The 23,698-nt window shown below is 45.4% G+C and overlaps 2 protein-coding genes and 1 long non-coding RNA gene across 5 annotated transcripts; 1 reads left to right on the top strand and 2 right to left on the bottom strand.

Annotated features, from left to right (window-relative positions):
- Window positions 1–1,333: 1,333 nt before the first annotated feature.
- Window positions 1,334–10,765, bottom strand: LOC136290036 (aldo-keto reductase family 1 member B1-like). Its single transcript, XM_066184475.1, has 10 exons — window positions 10,636–10,765; window positions 10,221–10,388; window positions 9,648–9,764; window positions 8,261–8,338; window positions 7,746–7,868; window positions 4,465–4,571; window positions 4,236–4,317; window positions 3,638–3,721; window positions 2,707–2,789; window positions 1,334–1,964 (listed from the first exon to the last, which is right to left on the bottom strand). The coding sequence occupies exons 1-10, from the start codon at window positions 10,699–10,701 to the stop codon at window positions 1,922–1,924; spliced, it is 951 nt and encodes a 316-aa protein (XP_066040572.1). The 5' UTR covers window positions 10,702–10,765; the 3' UTR covers window positions 1,334–1,921.
- A 21-nt stretch (window positions 10,766–10,786) lies between these two features.
- On the top strand, window positions 10,787–15,718 carry LOC136290038 (uncharacterized). Of its 2 annotated transcripts, XR_010720937.1 has the most exons (3): window positions 10,787–10,856; window positions 11,408–11,690; window positions 13,368–15,718. It is a non-coding gene; the product is annotated as an uncharacterized lncRNA (long non-coding RNA). The 2 variants fall into 2 exon arrangements; XR_010720936.1 differs by having other exon boundaries at window positions 10,805–11,690.
- On the bottom strand, window positions 15,654–23,442 carry LOC136290033 (aldo-keto reductase family 1 member B10-like). 2 transcript variants are annotated; one of them, XM_066184470.1, is made up of 11 exons: window positions 23,391–23,442; window positions 23,188–23,279; window positions 21,454–21,621; window positions 21,016–21,132; window positions 19,664–19,741; window positions 18,971–19,093; window positions 17,734–17,840; window positions 17,528–17,609; window positions 16,978–17,061; window positions 16,153–16,235; window positions 15,654–15,875 (listed from the first exon to the last, which is right to left on the bottom strand). In XM_066184470.1, the coding sequence occupies exons 1-11, from the start codon at window positions 23,419–23,421 to the stop codon at window positions 15,833–15,835; spliced, it is 1,008 nt and encodes a 335-aa protein (XP_066040567.1). In that variant the 5' UTR covers window positions 23,422–23,442; the 3' UTR covers window positions 15,654–15,832. The 2 variants fall into 2 exon arrangements, with proteins under 2 accessions (XP_066040567.1, XP_066040568.1); XM_066184471.1 differs by lacking the exons at window positions 23,188–23,279; window positions 23,391–23,442 and adding an exon at window positions 22,841–22,947.
- Window positions 23,443–23,698: the final 256 nt, after the last annotated feature.

Here is a 23,698-nt window from a genome sequence, read left to right as displayed (position 1 = left end):
AAACACTTGCAGAGCTGAAGTTTTCTGTACATGCTTTTAAGCCCAGAATTTAAAATAATTTATAATCAATTTATATTAGCAGAATCAGCATTAGAGAAGCATATTGCTTCAAGTCAGACACTGATTCCTCCTCATATTTTAAATTTACTCAATCTTGTCTGCTCAGGCTATTGTAAGTTATTGTGACCAAAAACGTGTTGCATGCTAATTCTGGTCTCAGCATTACTGGAAAGATGTTTAAAAAGACTTTTAAATTTTTTTTGTAATAAATAATAACCATTACATTGAGAAAGCAGATTAGTTTTTGTAATTTTCAATTAGTATGACTCCTTAGTCAGACTCCTTTTGATCTGAACCAGGAAACAAACCACTTATTTCATAAATACTTTTTTATCAACTTGCCTTCATATTACATTTTAACCTGGCCAAGTTCACTTTAAGGTTTACTATACAGTTATGGAATTACAATCCTATATTTACCATTTAGATTGGTTATGCATTAACAGCCCTGGTGTCTCCCTTCTTCCATCTGTTCAGAGAGAACCCCCTTTCTGCCAGGCCTGCAAAACCTCCTCAGAGGGACCACTCACACCCCAGATCTACTCAGACATCTGAAAAACTCTCACAGGAATATGCAAGAAAGCCACCCAACATTAGCCACTGCTTTTACCAGTGGCCAAATGTATTTTGTGAACAGTTGTGAGCAGTTCTCAGATGGCAACAGCTTTAAAACCACTACATGCAAGTATTGTGAAAACAAAGGGACAAGCACACCTCACAAACCACAAATTGATTATCAGCCTATTTTTCTGTGCTCCCTAAACAAAGCATTTTCTGATCTGCTAGCTCAACGACACAGGATTCTCTTGGAAAGCCATTTTTACTGTATTTGCCTATGGTATCTTGTACAAGCACAGAATTCCTGCCTGCATCATGTGCTCCCTGCTGGAGAGGGCAAGTTTTCTCCTGCTTATTAAAGCAATCCCATAGGATGCTGTGTAGGCTTCAAGTCTTCAGTGGAATAAGTTTTCTACTAGCAAAAGTATACTATCAGCTCAGTAAAATAAAAACTGAATTAAACACGACTGTATTGGTCATCAGAACCAAAACAGTTCTATTTAAAGAGGCACAGACTCATTGGCCACAAGTTCAATGATGAGAACAGCAGGCAGCTCCCAGGGCACACATAAGCAGTCAACATCAACAGATGATTTTGTGGGGGATGGTAATTTTCCTTGCTTCTGTGTAATATCTAGAGACAGCTGATATTATACAGCTGCTCCAGCATTACCACCATTAGAGCACTGCTGAAATAACCATCTCATTACACACATAATGAAACTGCATTTTATTATAAGCAAAACAGCTTTTAGATCACCAAGAAACCAGGATCTATACACTTTTCAAAGAGCTACCCATGTAGAAATAACTTAGAAATCAACTTGTACTTCCAATCAGAGAGAAAAAGAAGGTATGGAGTGTTACAAAGAAACAAAATCAACCCCAAAAATAATCATAAAAAAACCCCAGACCTCATTATGCAATATCTGCCAGTATCCCAGTCCTCCCAGACAACAATAGTCACTAGCTCCAAATCACAGTATTCCAAAATAAAAGTGACTGCTTGGTCAAACTTGCTCAATGCTTTTCTGCTTACCAATTCCAGACTTGCTGTTTAGCAAAGAAAACCTACCAGTCCACACAGTGTGCTCTTCAGAACCATTTCAGCATTTCCTTCTTCCAAAAAAGAAAACAGCACAAAGGCTCGCCGTACATATACTGAATCTTTGTGGGGAAAAAAGGAGAAAAAAAATGGGGGTGTGGAGAGGTGTCTGATACAGTGAAAAGGCTACACAGACAACTGATAGGCAACACAGCAGAAGCATAGCTGGGAAGTCTGGAGAAAGGCAGGAAACCATCTTCAGTATTCTGCATTGAAAGGGTAGCCCTTGTGAGTTTTGCACCTGGAGGAAATCAAAAAGCAAAGATTATCTCAGGTCCCAAAGACATTGCCTGCAGCTGTAACCACTTCAAAGAACCACCAAGGGAAGAGATTAACTGTATAAAAGCAAAGTCTGTTTCTCTTTTCCTTGGCGACATGCTGGCATTTCTGAACAGAAAGATTCTGAGTGCCTTCTGGTGTTTGGGTGATGGGACCTAGAGCTGCTTTGTAGACAACTAAGTCAAGGTTTTGCTGTTTACTGACAGGGAGAACTTTTGTGCAGCCTTCCAAAAAAGATTTCATATCTGGATCTACACTTCCAAGTTGCAAATCCTCACGTTCTATTTTGAATGTTCATCTACCTTCCCAACAACTCCTGATAAATACAGATTTTGTAATGTACTTAAGAGTGACAAGGAAGAAAGACAAAACACCACAAGCAAAGCTAATCAAGATTTCAAGCCTGCATCATGCTCCTTCCTCCAATATGGACAAAAAAATTATGAATAAGCAGCCTTCTGTTGCAATTCCAGCTCCAAAGAGTTTCTAGGTGACTGAACTGAAGTTTGCTCAATGCTCATCCATCTTTTGGTTCATAAAGTAAACATTTAAAAAAATCTTACTCTGTAAAGTTATTTTTGAAGATGACCCCTTTGAATATTAAGTTTGCATACCCTGAATTTCAGTCAAGACTACCATCTGTAACTTCATTTACTGAACTATGTGAAAACTTAATAGCTTAAAGAAAAGGAAGTGCCACTTACATCATCATTTCACAGGCTCTCCAGTTCCTATTAAAGCTGAGAATAGTTGCCATCTCCTCTTTAGTCAATTCAAAGTCAAACACCTAACAGGAAAAAAAGCCAGAAATCACCTCTGAACAAATCAGTGCTTGTAAGCAAAAAAAAAAAAAAAAAAAAAAAAAAAAAAAAAAAAAAAAAAAAGAAAAAACCCCACAGAATTAAAGAACAAGTCCACAGTGTAGGGTGCTTGTTGGAAGTGACTGCTTCATGAAGGGAAAGGACAAAGACACAGCTCTCTGGATTACTGAGCCTCTAGCTGGAGTGCAGAGGGAGGTGAGCAGGGAGAGGCAAGAATTACAGAACCTCAAGTTGCACTTAACACATGCCAGATGTTTTAAGAGCTTTGGGGGGCACTGTGTAGCAGAATGCCTCCATTTGTGAATGATGTATCTTTCTGTGCTATGCCAAAGTAGTAGCTGCAAGACCTCCATATTGCACCTAAAGCCACTGAGTGTTTGGAAGCAAAATCCCAATACTGGGTCCAGTTCAGGACCACTGAATCAAGAGCAGCAATGTGTTTTGTGGACACCAGGACTATTTCCTTAAAAGTGCTAGCTTTACAGAGGTCTTTTGGGGTGTGCCACTGCACTCAGGTCCCAAGTAAGCTGTCAAATGACTCATTCACATGACACAAAACAGAAAGAATCACAATGTGACTGCTCAGATTATCAGGATATAGTGTTTCCCAAAGCTTTGGTCACTCCTGCTCTCCCACTGTGATCTTAAATTCATCCCTCAGGAGACTGTAGGTAAACACATGGAGAAAAAGCCCAGTCCTCTTGTCAGAAGAACACCTGGGAAGGGTGGGAAAGGATCACTGTTTGCTGTGCAGGGAGAAGCCCAGCCATGTCCCTGGACATGCCATGCACTCAGCTCACTCATAATGACTCACCTGGAAGTTCTCCACAATGCGCTGTGGGGTGACCGATTTGGGAATCACAATCACATTTCTCTGGATATGGAACCGAATGAGAACCTGCAAGAGGCACATTGCTGCCATCAGAGAGGAGATAGCTCTTGCTCCACAGAAAGCAGGGCCTGTTTAGCAGTTACAAGTTCAGCACAATTAACCCATTCTTTGGTGCTGCTCTTCAAGTGATACCTGAATTCTAAACAGCACTTCCTGAAGTGCATGTAGAGGAGTGGTGGGATCCCACAAGGCTTCCTTTCTCCTCTCTCCTGCAATTTAGTGACACTCAGTTTCTTGCCTGCTCACCCAGATTTTGAGTACGCTATTCAAATGTTCCCTTCTTTGCAACAGCACTTGAGATGGGAAGACAAACACGGCAGCATCTGAAGATGGATCAAGAAAATGTTTCTTGTGATGATCAGAGCACCCTTGCAAGCAAGGAAGGCCACATAAGGAACAAACCTGCATTGCTACCTAACACCACAGGTGACAGGGAATGAAGAGACAGCCTGTCCTCTACATTTTCATTAGCTGTCCTTCATGCTGGGCTACAGGAAGGGGTACTCTGCCACCTACCCACCTGTGCTGGGGTTTTGTTGTGCTTGGCTGCAATCTCCTTGATCTTGGGGTCATCCAGAAGGGAAGGATCCTCAGGCTTAGCCCTAAACAGAGAAAACAAATCAGTGGCAAGAAACCTCCACAGGTCCAAACTAGTAAAGGTCTGTATCTGGACGAAAAATTAATGTTGCACATGTAGTCTCAGTGCTTCCAGAATAATCCACACCAGCTCCCTGGCAAAGCAGTCTTACCATGGTCTGTCAGGAGAGCCAAGGGGGCTGTAGGCTGTCACAGCAATCCCTTTGGATTGGCAGTACTTGATCAGCTTCTCCTGGGTAAGGTATGGATGACACTCCACCTGCCAACATGAAAGTATAGACACTGACAGTGACTTAACTGCTTTAATGTGTTCCAGGATTAGTTTTTAATCGAAGGCTAATTTTGATTCAATAGTCTCTAAGCAATATTATACAGTCTTTATTTTCTCTATGCCCCACCCCCTTTCTACTCCTTATAGTAGCTCTCCTTGCAGTGAAGGGTCCAAGGACTGTGATTAAACTCCTTAAAACTTTGCTGTTCCAGATCATCTCCAGCATATGGGTGACCAGCTACATGATTGCTTCAATGGGACAGTAAAATGCACACCCCTAGGAGGGCTGTAAAATCATTGCAAGAGGATCAGGAAAGCATAAAGTTCTCTTTTCACCCCTAATTAAATGTGCCATAATATTTTTTTACAGCTACCATATTAACCTCAAGGTCAGCATTGTTTTATTAGTCTTTATTTACTTTGTGTCAATACTCACACTAGTCTGAAAATGTTTGGAATGGTTGCCTGCTACAGATTTTAGACCTTCAGCCCACTGCCCATTACAGACCTTTTACAAACACACATGCCCTTAGCATGAACTTCCATACGAATAGCTGCGTAATGGAATACAGATTCCTTCACAGTGGATCTGTGTTCTGGCAGGCAAATGCAGAGATATGGAGTATGGACCAGCAACTGTTCACGTGTCAGGAGGCACTGAATAAGCATGAATATCTGATACTCTGCACGGAGGGACTTTCAGCTTTCAGGATAGTTGCACACCAGGGAGCACTACTTTTCTTTCAGCAGGCAACAGCAAGAACCCTTTGGACTACACTGCCATTTGACCTCCTGCAGCTGCACTCTGAGGGCAGTCCCTGGAAACTTGTGCTGCTGGCAGGTGGAGCAAGGGAGTGCAAAACATGGAATCAGTTTACAGCCTCAAGCACTTTATTTATGCTTCTAGCTGCCTGCTGTTATCAGAGGCCTGCATGCCTGTTTCCCCTCTGAGACATGCTGGAATATTAAACAGAACAAAGAGCTCCATTTTTAGGACATATTATACATATTTGTTTTGCTTCAGCAGTTGCAGAAGACAAGCTATTTAAGAGTAACAGAACATCTAGTTTTCTCAACTATTTCATAGGTAGAATTTGTGCAACATAAGCAAGGCACAGTCATCCTCACCTGTCCACTGGCACTCAAATTGAAAATGTAAATTAAGTACTAGCATCATTGTTATGTAATTACTACATTGCCAAATTAATTTCTCACTACCATTGAAACCAACACACAGCCTGGCTGCATTCAAATAAAGAATGGGAATGACATGAAAGACAGTGGATTACATGTGAAATATCTGCACACAGAAAATGTTTTCAGGAAGCACTTTCACTGTTAGCCCAACTGGTAAGTGTTAGTAACAGCAAGCTTTCAGGCTTGCAAGCATTTCTTCAGAAGCAGTAGTTTTTGAAAGACAAGGACCAAAGACCCAATGCTTTGTGCTAAACTTGATTATAGTCAATAATCATTTAGAACTTGAGAGCATTTACAAGTGTCAGAGGTCCAAGATCAGTGACCCCTGTGCCAGAGATAAGGGTAATTATCATAGTGATAGTGGCAATGAGTTGTGACAGATATCAAAAAAGGTGTGGAAGGTATAAAACTTACACTAAATTTTCTGAAAGTACTTTGGGGCTGATAATGCTCAAGGTACCACAATAAATTACCCAGTTTCACTAATCCAGAGTCAATAATTGACTAGAGGCCTTCAAATACCATAAGAGTCAAGGTCAAGCCTAGACAGACCCCACAGGGGTCTATCCTGGGACTTGTCCTCTTCAGCAACCTGTGCCAGTCTATAATCATGTCAGTCTTGAAGGTGATGTCAAATTAGGGAACAACCAGCCAACATACTCAAGGGCAGGACTGCCACTTCAGAGGGACCCATTCAGGCAGAAAAAACCTGGAGGAATTCAACAAGGCAGCACACAAGGCCATGCACCTGAGAAGGAAATGCCCCTGGCAATAACACAGGCTGGAAACTGACTACCTGTAAAGCAGCTATGCTAGAAAGGGCCTGGGGAGTCATAACAGACTGAGCAGGACATGAGCCAGCAGCAAGCCCTGGCAGCAGGGACACAGCCAGTAAATTGTGAGAAGTGATCATTTGCCTCTACTCATCCTTGCCAGACCACCTTCACAATACTGGGTCCAGTATTCCTCTTTCCAGCTCCCCTCAGTAGCAGAAATATTGACAGACTGCCATCAATTCAGCAGAGAAACTCCAGGATGGGTAGGGGCTGGAGAACCTGCTGTACTGGAAAAGGCTGAGGGAGCTGGGCTTGTGGTGCCTGGGGAAGGGAAGGCTTCAGGCCTCCTACAGTAGCAGCTTTTCCATACCTAGAAGAAGGTCATTCAAAGACAAGCCAAGATCTTTAGTGGTGCATGGAGGAAGGCAAGAGATGCAAGCTGAAAACAGGAGAGGCTGAGACTGGATGTAGGAGAACTCCCTCTCCCTTTCCCTGCCATACACTCCAGGGGGTGAGGGAGCAGAGCATGCTGCCTAGAGGGGCTGTGCAGTCTCCATCCTCACAGGTTTTCAAGATGGATAAAGCCCTAGACAACCTGGTCTGATCTCAGGACTGATGCTCCTCTGAGCAGATCATCTCCCAAGGTCTCTTGCCATCTGAATTTTCCTAAGATTTCATTCAAGTACTGTCTGTACAACTACTCTATCACCTGCTCTGCAACTCCATTTCTTCCCTCCTGCTAACCCTCTTTATGTCTTGAGTCCATAAAACATGTTCCTGATCAATTCCCTCAGGCATCAGCAGCAGGAATTGGCTTCTCCACAGAAGTGTCATGAAAAGATCATCTAATTCTCTATATATACATACACGAAATCTTACTTTACTGCATCGAAGTTTTTAGACCTCATCTGAATTCCCCCTCCTTTCCTCCTACGAGAAGGGATTCTGGAGCTGCTCACTGCCAGATTTCTAAGCAGTAGCACAGAGTTCATAAAAAAAACAGCACCTTGGCATCCAGAAGCAGCTGGAGAGCTAGATTGAAGAATATGTAGTGTGTACTCCAGTCTCTCTTTCTATAACCTTATTTCAAAGTAAGATCTTTGTCATTTTCTTAAAAAAAAACCCACAACAAATGACCACACTAAAAAGAACACCACCAATCATTCGCCTCTGTCACTTTGCAGCTCACCTGATTATTTGCAGGTTTGTATTTCAGTCCTGGCTTGTTCAAGATTCTTTCAATCTGCTCATGGTTGAAGTTGGAGATTCCAATGGCTTTTACCAGACCAGCATCCACCAGCTCTTCCATAGCCTGGGAGAAAGAAGCACAAAGTCAGTAGCTAACATACAAAGGCAAGGCCTGATGAGCACATGCTTTCTGATGTGGTTTTTTTTGTTTTTTTTTTTTTTTTTCCCCCTCATAAGAAAACTAAAATAAGTGTTTAGATTTTCAGAGTTCAAGTTTGAGGAGAAAAAAACCTCAGAGCACTGGTGTATATGTGCCATGCCTCCCATGCTCAAAGGACTCATTCTTCGAGATGATGGAAAATTACAGCAAGTTAGAAGTGGAAAAGGATGAATTGGTACACAACAATTTGCTATTGTACCAGTGAGTCCTTCCAAGTAATTTTAAGGATGTGAGATTGTCTTCTGCTCTCATTACCTTCATCAGTCTAAACTTTCTCCTGCTGTGGCTGAACTCACCTCCCATGTCTGTAGAATATCAGCGTTGCTGGGGATAGCAATGCCTTTGTCATCTACAGGGAACAGGTCTTCTCCTGCCTGTCAGTGAGAGAGAAATTGCATGAAACACACATTATTGGAAAGTTGGGTTAACACCAGCTGAAGACCATGATCCTATAAACTCTTATTACAGGACAAACTAATCCTTATTATACTAATTATCTACGTATGTATTAGACCCTAATACTCACTATCTATAGTCTTCAGTCTTTTCTTTTGTTTTCACATCGTATTATGGTGGGTTTTTTTGCCTACAGACAACCCAGTAAGGACACATACTTGTGATGGACACTGTGTCCCCTGGCTCATCAAAATCCATATGGTGAAACTTAAGTCTCCACTTGTAAGACAAAGTAGAATTATAGCCAGTTTACAAAAATACACAGTTGTTACCTGCTTGTAATGAAGTGTTTTAGTGAAATGCATAATAAGGACCCTCTTAGGACTTGGAATATGCTCACCTTATACTGGATCAGATTTCCTGACAGGTCTTTAAGTTGCTGGCATAAGGAAGGTTAGAACACCCTGTGTCCCCCAGTTAGAACTATCTGCCAGGTTATCAACTTAATTTAAAAACAGTTATTTTCTGTTCATTCATTATTTACACAACATATTTTGACTTTGATAGTTCTGTCCATGTGAAACTAATTTTAAAAATACAGATGTTATAAAGAACAGTTCATCTTGGGAGCAAGAGGTAGAGAGAAAATTTTGATCAAGCTCCCACTGAAAGCCTAAAGTTTGGACATATTCAAGCTGAGATCAGTTTCTTTGCATGCAGTCAGCAGAAGAGTTAGGAACTAAAAAGTTTAACTCTAGAGCCTGTGAAATGCTAAAGCTCCTATAGCAAAGATCAGTTCAAACTGGATTGTTTTTAAGGACTCAGTGATTAAAGACAGAAGTGAAAGACAAGCAATCTCTTATTCTGTGATTCTGTAACATGCAAGAAAAGAACTTCTTCCAAACAGCAAAGCATAGCCCTCTTCCCACAAAGAAGGAACCACACTGAGCATAACTTTAGATTTGTAGAAGGCAAAACATACAACAATCAACAGGAAAGAAATACAACTTTGCTTCCAGCAGGGAAACCCATCCCTAGGGTTGAAGCTCTGCCTCTTCCATGACCAAAAGGGCAGCAGAAGCCATGCAATACAACCAGAGATCTCAGAGGTAAAAATCAACAGCCTGGCTCACATGGCCCCAGTAAAGCTGAGCACCCAGAGCAGTGCTGTTACACAATACACTTGGGATGATCTGTGCAAGTGATGAAATTAATGGGCTATAAAGCCAGAGAGCTCTTCATAACTACCACTCACAGACAAAGCCAAGGGCACTGCTGTTACTGTACCTTGAAACCAAGAGGCCAGTGGATGAGGTACAGATCCAGGTAATCCAGTTTCAGGGCAGCAAGAGTCTTCTGGCAGGCTCCCTTCACCAGAGGCTTCTCATGAAAAGTGCACCACAGCTGGAGACAAATAGCCAAAGCATATTGTGATCTCTTGGGTTAAAGCTCTTCAAACTTTTCTGTACTGTTCAGCAGGGTGCCAGTCCCCTTGGGAAAATGATGTGAAACCAAGTTATCCTACAGCTCTTCAAGTGGGGCTTGCTCTGTGAGCAGGACTGGCCTGTGACACTGGGCAATGTGTGCAGTGGCAGCACACACGACTGCACGGTGTCCTGGCAGACAGCAGTAGTCTTGTTTCACTTATTAAGACTTAAGTTGAAAGCATCACCCAAATTTGTGCTATGGACCCTGCATAATTCTCAGTACAAGATGAGGTAAAGTAGGAGTCTCAGGAATAGCTAAGTGATGTTCTGAATTGTTTCACGCTGCACAACAGAGTAGCCAAGAAAAGAACTGGGGGGTTACTTTAAAATAAAAAGGTAACCCCTGGTATATCTTGTATCACCAGACTCATACCTTACTGACGATGAAGAGGTCCTCTCGTTTCACAACGCCTTCCTTGATTTTCTGCTGGATCCCTTCCCCAACTTCGTTTTCATTCTGGTACACATAGGCACCGTCGAAGTGACGGTACCCAGCATCGATGGCAGCCATCACCGCAGCTGTCACTTTCCCTGGCTGGGACTGAAAAAAGCGAGGGCAAAATAAAGCTCTCATCAACACAGCACTGAAGATCTTTCTCAAGCCAAGATAAAACTAAGAAAGCCACCACATCCAAGGCAAACCCCAAGTAAAATAAAGCCAAATCCCGGCGACGGCCTGGCAGTATGCTGGTGGCGCCGGCAGCGCTGCAGGGCCCGGGCCGCGCTCCTCCTTTCCCCCCGTCCCCATCGCCCTCACGTCGCCGGCCCCAGGGAGCGCGTCCCGGTACCTTCCACGTGCCCAGCCCCAGGATGGGCATCTTGGCCCCGGTGTTGAGCTGCACGTAATTCGCCATGACCACATCAACAGCACAACCTCAGCTGCAGCCGAACCCCGCGCCTTTAATAGCGAGCGCGGCCGGGCCCGCCCCGCCCAGCGCGGCGCGGGGGTGCTGGGGCGGTGCCCAGCTCGGGGCCGCTGCCGGGGGTATGGAGCAGGCCGCGGCTGGAGGTTCGTGCTGGGGAATCGGCCGGCAGCCCTCGAGCTGTGTCAGACGGGTCTGCCCCCCGGGCAGAACTCACCGCACGCGGACCCGCCCTCAGCGCCTCGGTCCCCTGGAGCCTCAGCCCCGGGGCGGGTGTGACAGAGGGGCCGTGAGACAGAGCTGTGTCCCCGCGCCCCAAGAGCTGTTGTGTGCCTCAGGGCATGGAAGCGCTGAGCCGCGCTGAGCCCCGTGTCCCCGCCACAGGGGTGGTGGCCTGGGCTGCTCCCCCCTTGCCGGAGTCTGGTGGCCTTGGGTGCTGGTACAGCGACACGACAGCAGAAACGTCGGTGTGCCTGGCTTCTGAGAGCCAGAAGCTGTTCCTGCGCCAAGTGGGACAAATGCAGCTTCCACTGCGACTGGCTTTGAGGAGTAATTCAGGATAGAGTGAATCTAAAAGAAACCCCAGGTTTATTTTGAATTTTAGAAGAGGTTTTTTGAAAGTGTTTTGAAAGTCTCAGAAAAGGAACAGTGACTTTTTAATGATGGCATAATGATCACGTTGTCCCTCTGTCTTCAGGGGCGTGCTGAGGACATCGCAGAATAAAATGCACGATTGTAATCAAACTCGGTAGTGGCCAGCAGCTTCACATCAGAAACTGGCTTTCATGCTTCTGCAGACAAGCTTTTGCTGTTCTGCTGAAGACGTCACAGCGCAATGGAAAAAAAACAGACATGCCTGGGAGGCTTTGCTGCTTATTCACATGTGGAGAGTTTCTTCAGGTGCAAGTGTTTGCTCTGGGTGCCTCTCCCTGCTCTTTGCAGATTCATATTTTTTGCTCCATTTAGCTAAGGACAGCAAGGTAATTGTTTTTTTTCCTCTTTAATGTTCCTCCTGTTCTGTATCAGCACCATCAGGCATCCCTGGCAGGATGTGATGTCCTTTCACTTGGATCACAAAACCTTTACACAATTTGGTGCTTATCTCTTACCGTTTGGGTTGAATTTTCCCTCATGGTTTCAAGTCAGAGAGATGCCTCCATCCTGTCACAAGAGGCTTCAGGCAGAAGTTCTGTATTTTGCTGTTGCTGTTAGCTCTTGAGAGTTGGAGCCTTTCCCCTCAGAGCTGTAAGGCCAGTCAGCTTTCCACTGTTTGCCTCTCCCCAAGGTCTGGTGGGGGCCTTGGGGGAGGAAGAAGTACTGCACTTGTCACCCTGTGACAGCCAGCCTGCTAAATCTTGTGCCCTGTGTCCTTGGTAACATGGCCATGTCTTCATGGAGAGTGCTGACAATGAGGAACTGTGAGGGAGAGGAGGGTCTTGCATTCTTTTTTTTTTTTTTTTTTTCCCCTTGATCCACGTGCACTGAAACAGGAGGCGTAATATCATGAGTTTTCAGTTTGTTTTGCTGACTTTGTATTTAGTAACTGTAATTTCACCACAAGGCAGTGTTTGGAATCTGAAAACAGGGCCCAAAACAACAGAAGTGGGTATGTCCTGATGGACAGTGTTTACCAGAGAGACCCAGTGGCCCACTGGAAAAGCGTGAAGGCAAAGTAGGGGGGTGACAGTGTTGCAAGGTGTAATCATCTCTACAGCTAAGGGGAAGAGCTGCAGGGGTCTGCAGCTTCAGAGCTACTGACAGACACAGGTGTAGCTTAAACCAGGGTTTGGAGGTGAGGGCATGCAGGTTTCAAGCTTGAATTGCTGGGAAGCACAGCAGGAATTTCTGCTTCGTTTGGAGGGGAGATTTATCTTGCCCAGTGAGGGCTGAGTTCAACCCCTGGATGCCAGGAGGCAGATCTGAGGGGCTTGGCCAGCCCCGACTGTAGAAGACCTCAGCCTTTTTGTCACTCTGAGCTCAAATCAGCCCAGTAGAGTATCTTGATCTCCCATATTCTCAGAGCTGATGATACTTTTTGTCCTCATGCTTTTGTCCTTTAATCGTACCTGCTGAAATAACGAGCTCTGGGCACAGCCAAGGATGAGGAAGTGATCCTGCCAACCCTCTGTGGTGATTATTGGTGTGAGAAGGGCAGGTTTAGTGCAGCAGGGGAAGCCTGGGCAGGGGGAAATGATGAACTGCCCCAGGCTGGTCAGGACTGATTCTGGCTGCTCTGAAACAGGTGCTGTACCTAGCGTGATTGAGTTCTGCAGATGGGAAGCACCTGTGTGTCCCCCACAGTCCCCCTGCCCGATGAGAAGGACAGCAGCACCTCACTCCAAAGCGGGGTCCTGTGGGCTGGGCCACTCCTGCTGGGCAGGACAGTGGCAGCCCTGGAGACAGCACACTGCCCACCCAGGAGCTTCAGGACACTGTAAGCAGGACTGTGGTGAAAGGAAGCATCAGGCACCCAGCATCAGACTCTGAGCCACTCTTGATTCCAGGGAGGGACTGGGATAGCCTGGATGTAATCTGTGGTGACAAAGTTGGGGTGGAGAGGAGGACAGGGAGCAGATTGGTGTTTTGCCTAAACAGAGGCTGGGGAAGGGAAAGGCATTTACTCATTTGTCCTTCTGTGTTCTTTTTTCTCTCCTCAGTTACCTGAGTCACAGCCCAGAAGGGGAGCAGTGAGAAGAACCCTGGAAGGAGCAATGATCCTGGCCCTGGGAACACACACAGCAGTGGAAGTGGAGTAGCCAGTGCATGCCCAGGGGAGAGTGTGCAATTGCCTGAAGAGAGGAGGTGTCTGGGCAGACCACTGCTATGTAGGAAAATTACTCGTAAGAGAGGAACAGATGCTTTCTGAAAGCTGATGGCAAACTGAAAACAAAGCCTCTTCAGGCAGCCTGAGTTGCAAGGTTAGATAGGCCTGTGGAGGTGGGAGTTCTGCTCCCCAGAATGTGACTGCTCTGCTGACAGTCCTTTGCTCAGAATGAAATTGCAGGAATATTGAAGACTTGCAGCAAATGGCCCTGCACTGGTTATGTCAGTGCTGGGAAACCGAAGCAAATGATACATGTTTTTGCCTTGTAAGAACAGAGTTCTGGGAAGTTTGGGCTCTCTGCTACTAGCAGGCACTGCCCTTCCCAAGAGAGGAAGGCTTTAGGACTCACCAGTGAGGAGCTGTGGAGAGAAATCATCTGATCCTGCTGATTCCCCAGATGAGACTGCCCTGCAGTTGCTTGGACTGCTGGGTTGTGTTTACAGGCAAGGGGGAAGGGACCCTGAAAAAGTGGTGATCACTGATGCTGTTGCCTGAAAGCTCCAAGGTCTGAGCACAGTAACTACTGGTATCGCTTGATAAGCTCTTGAGACATCAAGGAGAAACTAACACACGTTTTTCTGGATGGTGTGTACCAGCAGATGGGCAAATTAGTTGCATGAGCAAGGATAGTGCTGGGAGTTCAGCCTGAAAAGCATTTTAGAAGCAGTTGGAAAATATGTTGACTGTTGCAGTGCCAATCCTGATAATGTTGTTTGTGGGAGAAAGGCTGGGTTTGGGATATGTGTCTTAAGTTTGCACTGGTGAGGTGTTAACTACACTGGTCTGCAGGGGCAAGGGGTGGAGATTACAATGAATATGCAGTAAGATGGTGATTATGTGAAAGATGGAGTTTGAATGAGGGTGAAACAATTCTTAATGTATCTTTCAATAAAGTACAGGGCGGAATGTAAAGAATATAAATTGCAGCTGGCATAAAGGGATGGCAGTGGTGACCAATGTGGAGACCACTGAAACAGATATAAACAGCCTGTCCCATGCCAGAATTTAGGCTCACAGTACTGTGACTCAGGAATACTTCTGGAGACACAGGTGCACTTTTTGAAGGAGATCCATGCTGAAAGGACTTAATTCCAAGGGGACTGCAGCTGGTGGATGAGTTATATTTGAACAAGGAAAGCCCTGAAGGTTCTATGGCCACTGGGTAACCTGTGCTGGAGAAAGTATTGACTAAAAAGACAGTGCTCCAAACTTTTGCATCACAGTAACATTATACCTTATTGTTCAATAAAAATGTGTATTTGATCTCAGCAGAGCTAAGTCCCACCTCAGCCTGGGGATTACAGAAGGTTTTATGGGTTGCTGCAAAGCAAACATTCTTGGATTACATTTTCATGAATCAAAGTGGAAATTTTGGAAAGAAGTCCATAAGGTGCTCATTTTCTTGAACAAAGGTTTTGCTCTTTTGCCTTGAAACCAAGTGTGCCACTTCATGATTGTGTTTGGTCACCTGCCCATGCGTTGGCAGCAGAAGGGTGACACAGCCCCAAAAGCAAATACCTCCTGATCTCCCCTGGGGCTGTGAGGCCAAGGGCAGAGGCGAATGGGTGGCTGGGCTGAAGGGGGAGGTGGATGGAGCTAGAGGGGCATCAGGTGCCGCCAGGAGAGTTTGGCCCCGAGGCTGACAGGGCCAGAGGACATGCTAGGCCCGGCGGGGAGGGGACCGCGCAGGTGGCTGAGGGATGGCTGCCCTCTGCTGCCCGCAGGGGAATGGGGAATGTGCCTGGCCCAGGGAAAATCCACACGCTCAGGAGAAAACCCGGCTGAAAATACTGCTGGAAAATACTGCCGACCACACGCCTGTGTGTTTTCTGCCTATGGAGTTTTTTTGGGTTTTTGTTTGTTTGTTTGTTTTTGTTTTGTTTTTGTTTTTTCCCTATGGAAAGTTTTTTCTTAAATAGGAAAAACCTCCTTTCTCAGTTACTTCTGGAGTGATAAAACTGCTGGCCTTTAGTTCACATTTCTCAGATTTTTCTCCCATAACTGCCAACTGTCCTCCTCAGCCTGTTGTGTTGAAGCAAGATAAATTAAAAATGTGAATGTGTAGTTCAAAGTCTCTCCCTCGCTAAATGTGGATTACAAAAGATGATTACAGCCCCCATTTTATTCTTTTAGAACAATTTTACTGTACCTTTCAGAAAGAATAAACAAGAGATGATCCTTGAATACATATGCTGTGACTTCACTGACTGCAGGAGGAGAAATGCTATAAGAAAGTTAGATAAATTGATAGGAAAAATATCAGAACAAGCTCTGAAGAGGGGCAGGATATGAGCATCTTCAGTATTCTGCATTGAACGGGTAGTCCTTGTGAGTTTTGCCCCTGCAGGGAATAGAAGACTTCATTTCAGTCATAACTTTCCTTTTTAGTTTTGCTTAAGGAAGCCACCAAGGTGGGATCTGAACTCTGTAACTCAAGGATGGGTTCATTCCAGATTTGTTTTCCTCTACAGTATGCATTTTTTGTACACTTGGAACATCCCAATTACTTCATCATTCACACTCTTGGCATTCTAGGCAGTATTTAGATGTAAAACCTCTGTGTATATAGTATTTATAACTTACAGGTTTGGAGAAAAACCCTGAATGCTACCACTTACATGCTCATTGTATAGACTCTCCAGTTTCTGTTAAAGCTGAAAATAGTTGCCATCTCCTCTTTAGTCAATTTGAAGTCAAACACCTAAAAAGAGAAACAGCTGGGAATCACCTCTTACAACCAGAGGCCGTAAGCAAAATCCACAAAATTAAAGAACAAGTCTGCAAGGGAGGGTAGCTGGTTAGAAGACATGACTGTTTCATGGGAAAAGCATGTCACTGTATCACCAAGAATGATTGGCAGAGGGAATAGAAAAATTAATCCAAAGTTGCAATTACACATGCCAGCTGCTGCAGGACACTTGGCAGGCTCTTGCATCTGCCACTTGTGAGAGATGCATCTTTCTGTCGTATTCAAAAGGCACATCTACAAGATTTCCATATTTCACTTAATCTGTCTAGGTTTTTGAAATCCCAATGACCAGTTTCAGTCAAAGACCACTGAATTAACAATAGAGCAACATGGTTTGTGAAGACCACAACTGTTTTCTTAACACTGCTTGCTCTACACAAGCCTTTTGTGGTGTGCTGCTGCACTCAAGCGCCAGTGAAAAACCATGTAGCAATTCATCTCCGGTCTGCACTTTACAAGATGCCATGTCAAGTGACTGCTAGAATTATCAGCATACTAAAAAAAGACTTGGTTCATTCCTGCTCTCCAGCTGTAACCTTAAGTTTAGCCCTTAGCAGAGTGTGTAAACAGACAAAAGCCTGTTCTTGCCTGAGCAGGAGCTGGGAAGAATGATAAAGGATCTTCTCCCTTGCTATGCAGAGAGAAGCAAAGCCTTCCCTGAGGGACAGCACCCAGCTCACTCCTGATCCCTCACCTGGAAGTTCTCCACAATGCGCCGTGGGGTGACAGATTTGGGAATTACAATCACATTTCTCTGGATCTGGAAGCGAAGAAGAACCTGCAAGAAGAGACAACTGAATCATTCCTCTTGCTCTGGAGAATGCAGAGCCTGTTCCAGCAGCTGTTATCCATGTTTCCAATCATTCCTGTCACTGCAGCCCTTGTTGCCCTGCCTGAAGAGCAAGGAGGGAAGTGGTGGAGCCTCACATGAAAGGCTTCCTTTCCCATTCAGTGTTGGGCCAGTCAAGTCTTCCTGCTCACCCAAACTTGTATCAAGATTTCATTCTCTGCAAGAGGACTTGAGATGAAGACTGAAACATTCCAGCATTTGAAGATGGGTCAAGAAAATGTTTTGTGATGACAGAGCACACTTGAGAGTGTGCATTGCAGGCCACACAGAAAACAGACCCTGCACTGCTGCCTCTCACCAGAGGTGACTGGGAACAAAGAGCCAGCCTGTCCTCTACATTGTCATTAGCTGTCCTGTTACAGGAAGGGGTACCCACAGTCTGGCATCCAAGTACCTGGGCTGTGGATTTGTTGTGCTTGGCTGCAATTTCCTTGATCTTGGGGTCATCCAGAAGGGAAGGATCCTCAGGCTTAGCCCTATACAGAGGAGAGATAACACCAGAAATTTGTTTTGAGATCAATAGCTAACAGTACCCTTACTGTCTCAGTGCTCGAAGTGTTATCCATGCCAGCTCCCTCACAAATTGCCAAGCAGTCTTACCATGGTCTGTCAGGAGAGCCAAGGGGGCTGTAGGCTGTCACAGCAATCCCTTTGGACTGGCAGTAGTTCACCAGCTTCTCCTGGGTAAGGTATGGATTGCATTCGATCTGCAGCAGAAGAGTACAGAGATTGATAGAATACAGCTGTAACTCACTGCAGAGATTATCTCCTTATGCACTGGTATTTGTCCTCCTGTGCCAGTCTTTGCAAGGTATTATTCAGCCACAGTTTTCTACAGCACCTGCTTCTACCCTGAGATTTCTTGTACCTCTTGGTCTTTGCTCTGGGGAAAGAGCATTTCATAAGGCTCACCTCTGGGTTCTTTGACCCATGCTTCTTGGCATATTCTGAGGTCCTTCTCAGATTTCTAAGCAGCAGCTTAGCAAATATTGAAAACCCCAATGCCTTGTATATTCAGCCATAATGTGGAGTGGGATGAGAAGGACATGCTACATCTGCTCTGTTCTCCCCTGTGTTCTAGACATAAAAGCTCTCTTTCTCATGAATTGGTGCCCCTTTCTCAGGTGCTGTAGTTTTGGACAAAGATACCTTTTTTTTTTCCTTTCAGCATGCTCTTTTTTCTAACTACATGCAGAGGAAGGACTGGCAGGCTCTGGACACTGAGGGAACTTAGTACTCTTAGTGAACATGCGAGAAGTACTGAATTTAGAACTGTAAGAGATGCCTGAGTCTGTCCAAGGCCCCTTGAATGGATAAACTTCTGCACCTCCTGCATACAAAGGGGCAGTGGCTGCTGTATGCAGACAAAGAAAAATCACTAGGTGATTTTTTTAATGTGTGTATAAAACCACTTTTTTAAAAAATTTTACATAAATCAGGGTAGATAGCAGGAAGCCCCTAATGTGTCAGTAAATGCTCTGCTTCCGTACAGAAGTTAAAGCTGACCTCCCTTTCCAACTAGGTGACTGAATTGTGGATTCCTGCATGAGAAAAAACACAGGTTGCGTGAACAATTATCTCCTATTAATAACAGATTGATGCCATCACTAATAACAAAACAAGTATTTTAAGAAGTTCTTGTTGTAATTTGTGTACCACAACTTTATTCAATATCAGGACACAGATCTACAACATCTTTATGTGTACTCAGAAATAATCGCAGGGCGTAATTGTGCTGTGTCTGCTTTGTTCTTCCTTTTTGCATCTCCTCGGGCAACTGTAATTGGATCTTTATAATCCCACAAAACCAGTCACCTGCAGTCACTTTGCAGCTCACCTGGACATTTGCAGGTTTGTACTTCAGTCCTGGCTTCTTCAAGATTCTTTCAATTTGCTCATGGTTGAAGTTGGAGACACCAATGGCTTTTACCAGCCCACAGTCCACCAGCTCTTCCATGGCCTGGGAGAAAGCAGAGTACAGTCAGCACCAGTATAAAAGATAGGCTCTGAAGGAATGATTCCTTGTGTGGCTTCATTTCCCTTTGTGGGCAAGGAAAAACAACTGTTTGGATCTGCAAAGATTGTCTCTTGGGGGAAAGTGCACACTGGTGTATTTCTGCCATGTCTTCCATCTCACCCAAACCCAAGGGCTCCTTTCTTGTGATGGCAGAAATTCACTCTCAGTTATTTTTACATGGGAAATGAGGATAATCAATTAGTGTTCTTGAGCCAGCACCAGAGGGCTGTAGTGCAGGCTGTGGGTATGATCACAATCTAATTTATTTCAGTAGAGTGTATTTGAGCAGTTTAAGAACAGTGGTGAGGACAGTTCTGATTCTGTTATGGTCAAGCAGTCTGGCTTGCAGCTTCACTAAAGATTATCAGCTTGACTGAGCATGTATGTTTTGAAAAGCTCCATTGTATATGGTGCAATAAATACATAAGAACTCTGTGGCTGCCGAAGGCAATGAAAGCATGGAAACGACTTCCAGTAAAAGAAAACATGATTTCCCACCGTGGCTAAACTTACCTCCCATGTATCTAGAAAATCTGTGTTGCTGGGTATAGCCATGCCCTTGTCATCTGCAGGAAACAGCTCATCTCCTGCCTGTCAGTGGAAAAAAAAATGATTTAAACACTCTTTTTATTAGCAAATTAATACCAGGGCAACTGAAGATAATGATGGCTTTAGCTACTAGTACAGAAAATGCTAACATTTGTCTACATTGTTCCTGTCAATTTTGCCAGCAATCATTCCTAGTAGGATTGATCAGGAGCCATTCCTACTAGGAATGTCAGGTCTATCTCCTAGACAAGCAAAGTGGTGACTCACTAAAACACATCCAGATAAACAAGTCACACCACTTGTGGAACAAACAAGCTTCCCGTACTATTCTATTACCCCTTTAAGAGAGAACTGGGTTTGTTTTTGTTTTTGGTTTTTTTTTTTTCAGGACCTGTTGAGGTGCCAGGAACATTTAAGGCAGGTTTAGGCTGAGCCACATCTGCTGAACAAGGTATTATGTAAACACACAGGGACACTGAGCCTCAGTTTAAGTTGGTGGCAAATCAGAACACCCCAGATGTACAAACTCAGAAACAGAACCCCACATCTCCACATTGCTCCACATCCAGTGTGCAGATGTCAGAGTATTATGCCATGACACTTTTACTCAAGTTCTTTGTTCACATAAAACTAACGATGACAGCTTTGCAAGTGTGACAAACAGTTGACAAGCTCAAAAGCAACACATAGGATGGAGGTCTTAACATGTCTGCAGCAGAAAGAAATAGCCAAGACTAGATATAGACTGAGACATCAGCTCCTTTGAAGTACATGGAGGATGAGAGGTATTTCATGTACTTCTGACATGGATGTCAGAAAGTCTCACCTTTTGAAATTGAGGATTTGTGGAACCGACTTTAAGGCTCCTGCAGCAAAGGTCAGATCAGGCTGTACTGTATTAAGGACTCAGTGATTAAAGAAAGAAATGGAAGACAGAAACATTCTCTTGTTCTGTGATTCTGTAACACGCAGAGGAAAGAATTTCTGTCAGGCAGCAAAGTACAGCCTTCATTCCCTCAAAGCAAGAAAGCATGATTTAGCCAAAAGTTAAGCAGCATGAGTCAATCTTGCAGTTGGGAGGCCTGACCTGAGTGCTGGGCCTGCCTCTCATTTATCAGGAGGGCAGAGGACACTCTGCAGGCAGCAGTGTTGGGGCAGAGATCAGGGGCAGAGCAGAGCGGGATGGGCAGCACTGGGACAGTGCTGGCACAGCAGGCACAGGCTCTTCCTGGAGCAGCAGTGCTGCTGCAAGTGCTCCTGACACTTCTGAGGAGCTCTGCCAGGAGAGAAAACCAAGGGCTCTGCTATTACTGTACCTTAAACCCCAGAGGCCAGTGCATGAGGTAGAGATCCAAGTAATCCAATTTCAGGTCAGCAAGAGTCTTCTGGCAGGCTCCCTTCACCAGAGGCTTCTCATGAAAAGTGGACCACAGCTAGAGAAATAAAAAAAAAAAAAAGGCAGATTGTCACCCCCTGGGTTAAAGCTCTTTCCTGAAGAAGGAAGAAAAGCTAGCACACCTTCTGAGACCATTTCTGCTTAACATGTACTTTGTACAGTCCCATGGAGGATATGGAACACATTTTAAATAATGCTCTACAAAATAAAGTGACAAAAAGAAGTTTCTTCCAGTATGAGCCTGAACTATTCTCCTAATTACTCCACACTATAGTACACAGCCTTTTCCCACTGCTCTGAATTTCCCTCTATGCATGTGTTGTCACAAAGCTTTCTCCTGGATCTTAGGTCACCTTACCTTGCTGACAACAAAGAGGTCTTCTCTTTTCACAACACCTTCCCTGATTTTCTGCTGGATCCCTTCCCCAATCTCATCCTCATTCTGGTACGCGTAGGCACAGTCGAAGTGGCGGTACCCGGCATCGATGGCAGCTATCACTGCAGCTTTTACTTGCCCAGCTACAGACTGGAAAAAGAAGGTTAAGATCCCAAAAATCCAAGCATACAGGCCACTTCTAAAGAAACAAAAAAAACTAAAGAAACACATACAATGGGATTTTAAGTAGAGTTTTTCCATGCCATGTTCTTAAAGCTCTTGTCATCTTACAAATGCAGGCTGCTGGGTTTGAAGCCAGCCTCCAGCCATTTATCCATAGCTGCAGTACCAAGCAGGCTCAGCCAACAGCCAGGTAGAGCAGAGCCCCCAACACTGCCAGAGATGGACCAGGGGGAGCCAAGTTTTGTGCCAGGGAGCTCTGCAGTGCCTCTTATTAAACACTCCTCACTTCCCAGTGCTATGTCTAAGAAGAGAAACAGCCAAACTGCCCAGGTGGGAGAATTTTAGTTCTATGGGGAGGGCAGTGGTCTACACCTTAGTCATCCACATCATCTTGGAGTGTTATACTGTGCTCCAGCCCAGCTCATCCTGGAGAACATCCCACCTGTAATTTGAACTTTATGTCAGCTGCTTCCTTCATAGACATAGGAGGTGTGGAGTTCTATGTGTTTTTATACCCTGAAAGGGTGTGTAAGAGCTGTGCACAAAGAAAAGCAGGCATATCTTGTTCACACAAATCCAGCAATGTTTGTCTCTAGGCATTGTATAGATCAGTGATTTTGTAGTCATCATAACAACAGTGCAAACCTCTTTGTCAGAACTTGCTTGAAACGCATGAATTGTCTTCTAAAGCCATACCAGATGATTCCCGGGGACCTCGCCCAGGATTACAATTACTCAGCACGGAAGCAGCAGGGAAGTGCTTCAGTGCAGTGGCACGGGAAGGGGCAGGGAGAGGGGCCCGGGAGGCCGCGGCAGCCGCGGGAGCCTGGTCGGGATAGCAGGGGATGGATGGGATCTGCGCATCCCTGGCGGGTACGGGAGGGCCGGAGCCGCCGCCTCTCCCAGGCTGGGGACACCCAAGGGTCACCTCTCCCGCGCTGCAGGAGGGGGACGGCAGGGATGTAGGGCACGGCAGGGAAAGCGGCTTCAAAAGCAGCGCCGGGACTCCGCGTGCGGAGACCACTGGGGGGACAGGGTATCCCGGGCGGGATGGCGGGGATGACGACGGGGACGTGTCACCGAGCCGAGCTGTCCCTGCTCCCTGCCCACCCCCGAGCGCTCTGGACCCCTCGCGAGGAGATAGCACCCAGCCCCTCTGAGAGCAAGCGACGGCTGTCCCCGTTACCCCGTTCCACGTGCCCAGCCCCATGGCGGGCATCCTGGCCCCGGTGTAGAGCTGCACGCAGGTCGCCATGGCTCCAGCCGGGAATGCTGCCCGCTAGAACCGCCCGCCGAGTCCTTTAAGGACGGCAGAGCCGTGCCCGCCCCGTCCCAGGACACGCCCGGGACAGCCACAGCCGCGGGGGACACCGGGCAGGGCCGGGCCGGCGCTGCTTCTCTCCGAGACCCCGCAGCGGCACCGTGTGCGCTGGGCTCCCTTCCAAGGTGGGATGATGGTTGTGATAACAGGAGCGGAGAAGTGACCTCCTCTGTAGGGGTAAATTAGAAAGCAGTTCTTACAAAGAATGTTACCTTTAGTGTTTGGGAGAGGCTTCTTTTAATGTTTTTTGAAAGTTGCTGAAGAATAATAGGTGTTACATCGGAACTTTGCTGCATGCTTATACCTGGAGAATTTATTCAGGTGTGAGCATCAGTTGGTAATATAATAGTGCATTTTTCTCTGTGTGCCTTTCAGATGCCCAGCTGCTTTGGAGCTCTTTTTTTGCCCTGCTTACCTGAGGGCAGACAATAGTTTGTCTTTGTCATCCTCCTGTGTTTTGTCAGCACCATCAGTCATCCTCAGCAGGATGTGACGTTTCAGTTAACATCACAAAATAGTTATGTAACACAGTGTTTGCCTTTTTTTTTTTTTTCCCCCCCCTCGGATTCCTTCTCTGTAAATCTGCTCTGAGCATGCTCAGACTCTTGGTGTTTGGTTTGAGGGACAGTGAAATCAATGGAAAGATTGTGATATTAGGAGTACAGTATTAAAGCCAAGCTGTTTGCATGACAGGCCTGCTGCTATCCTAGTCGGAGGTTTTTT

The sequence above is a fragment of the Chamaea fasciata genome, unplaced genomic scaffold (genome assembly GCF_029207755.1).
Source record: "Chamaea fasciata isolate MVZ Bird 193981 ecotype frontalis unplaced genomic scaffold, bChaFas1.0.hap1 SCAF_5, whole genome shotgun sequence".
Classification (NCBI taxonomy): Eukaryota; Metazoa; Chordata; class Aves; order Passeriformes; family Sylviidae; genus Chamaea; species Chamaea fasciata.
This window is presented reverse-complemented; position numbering and strand designations above follow the sequence as displayed.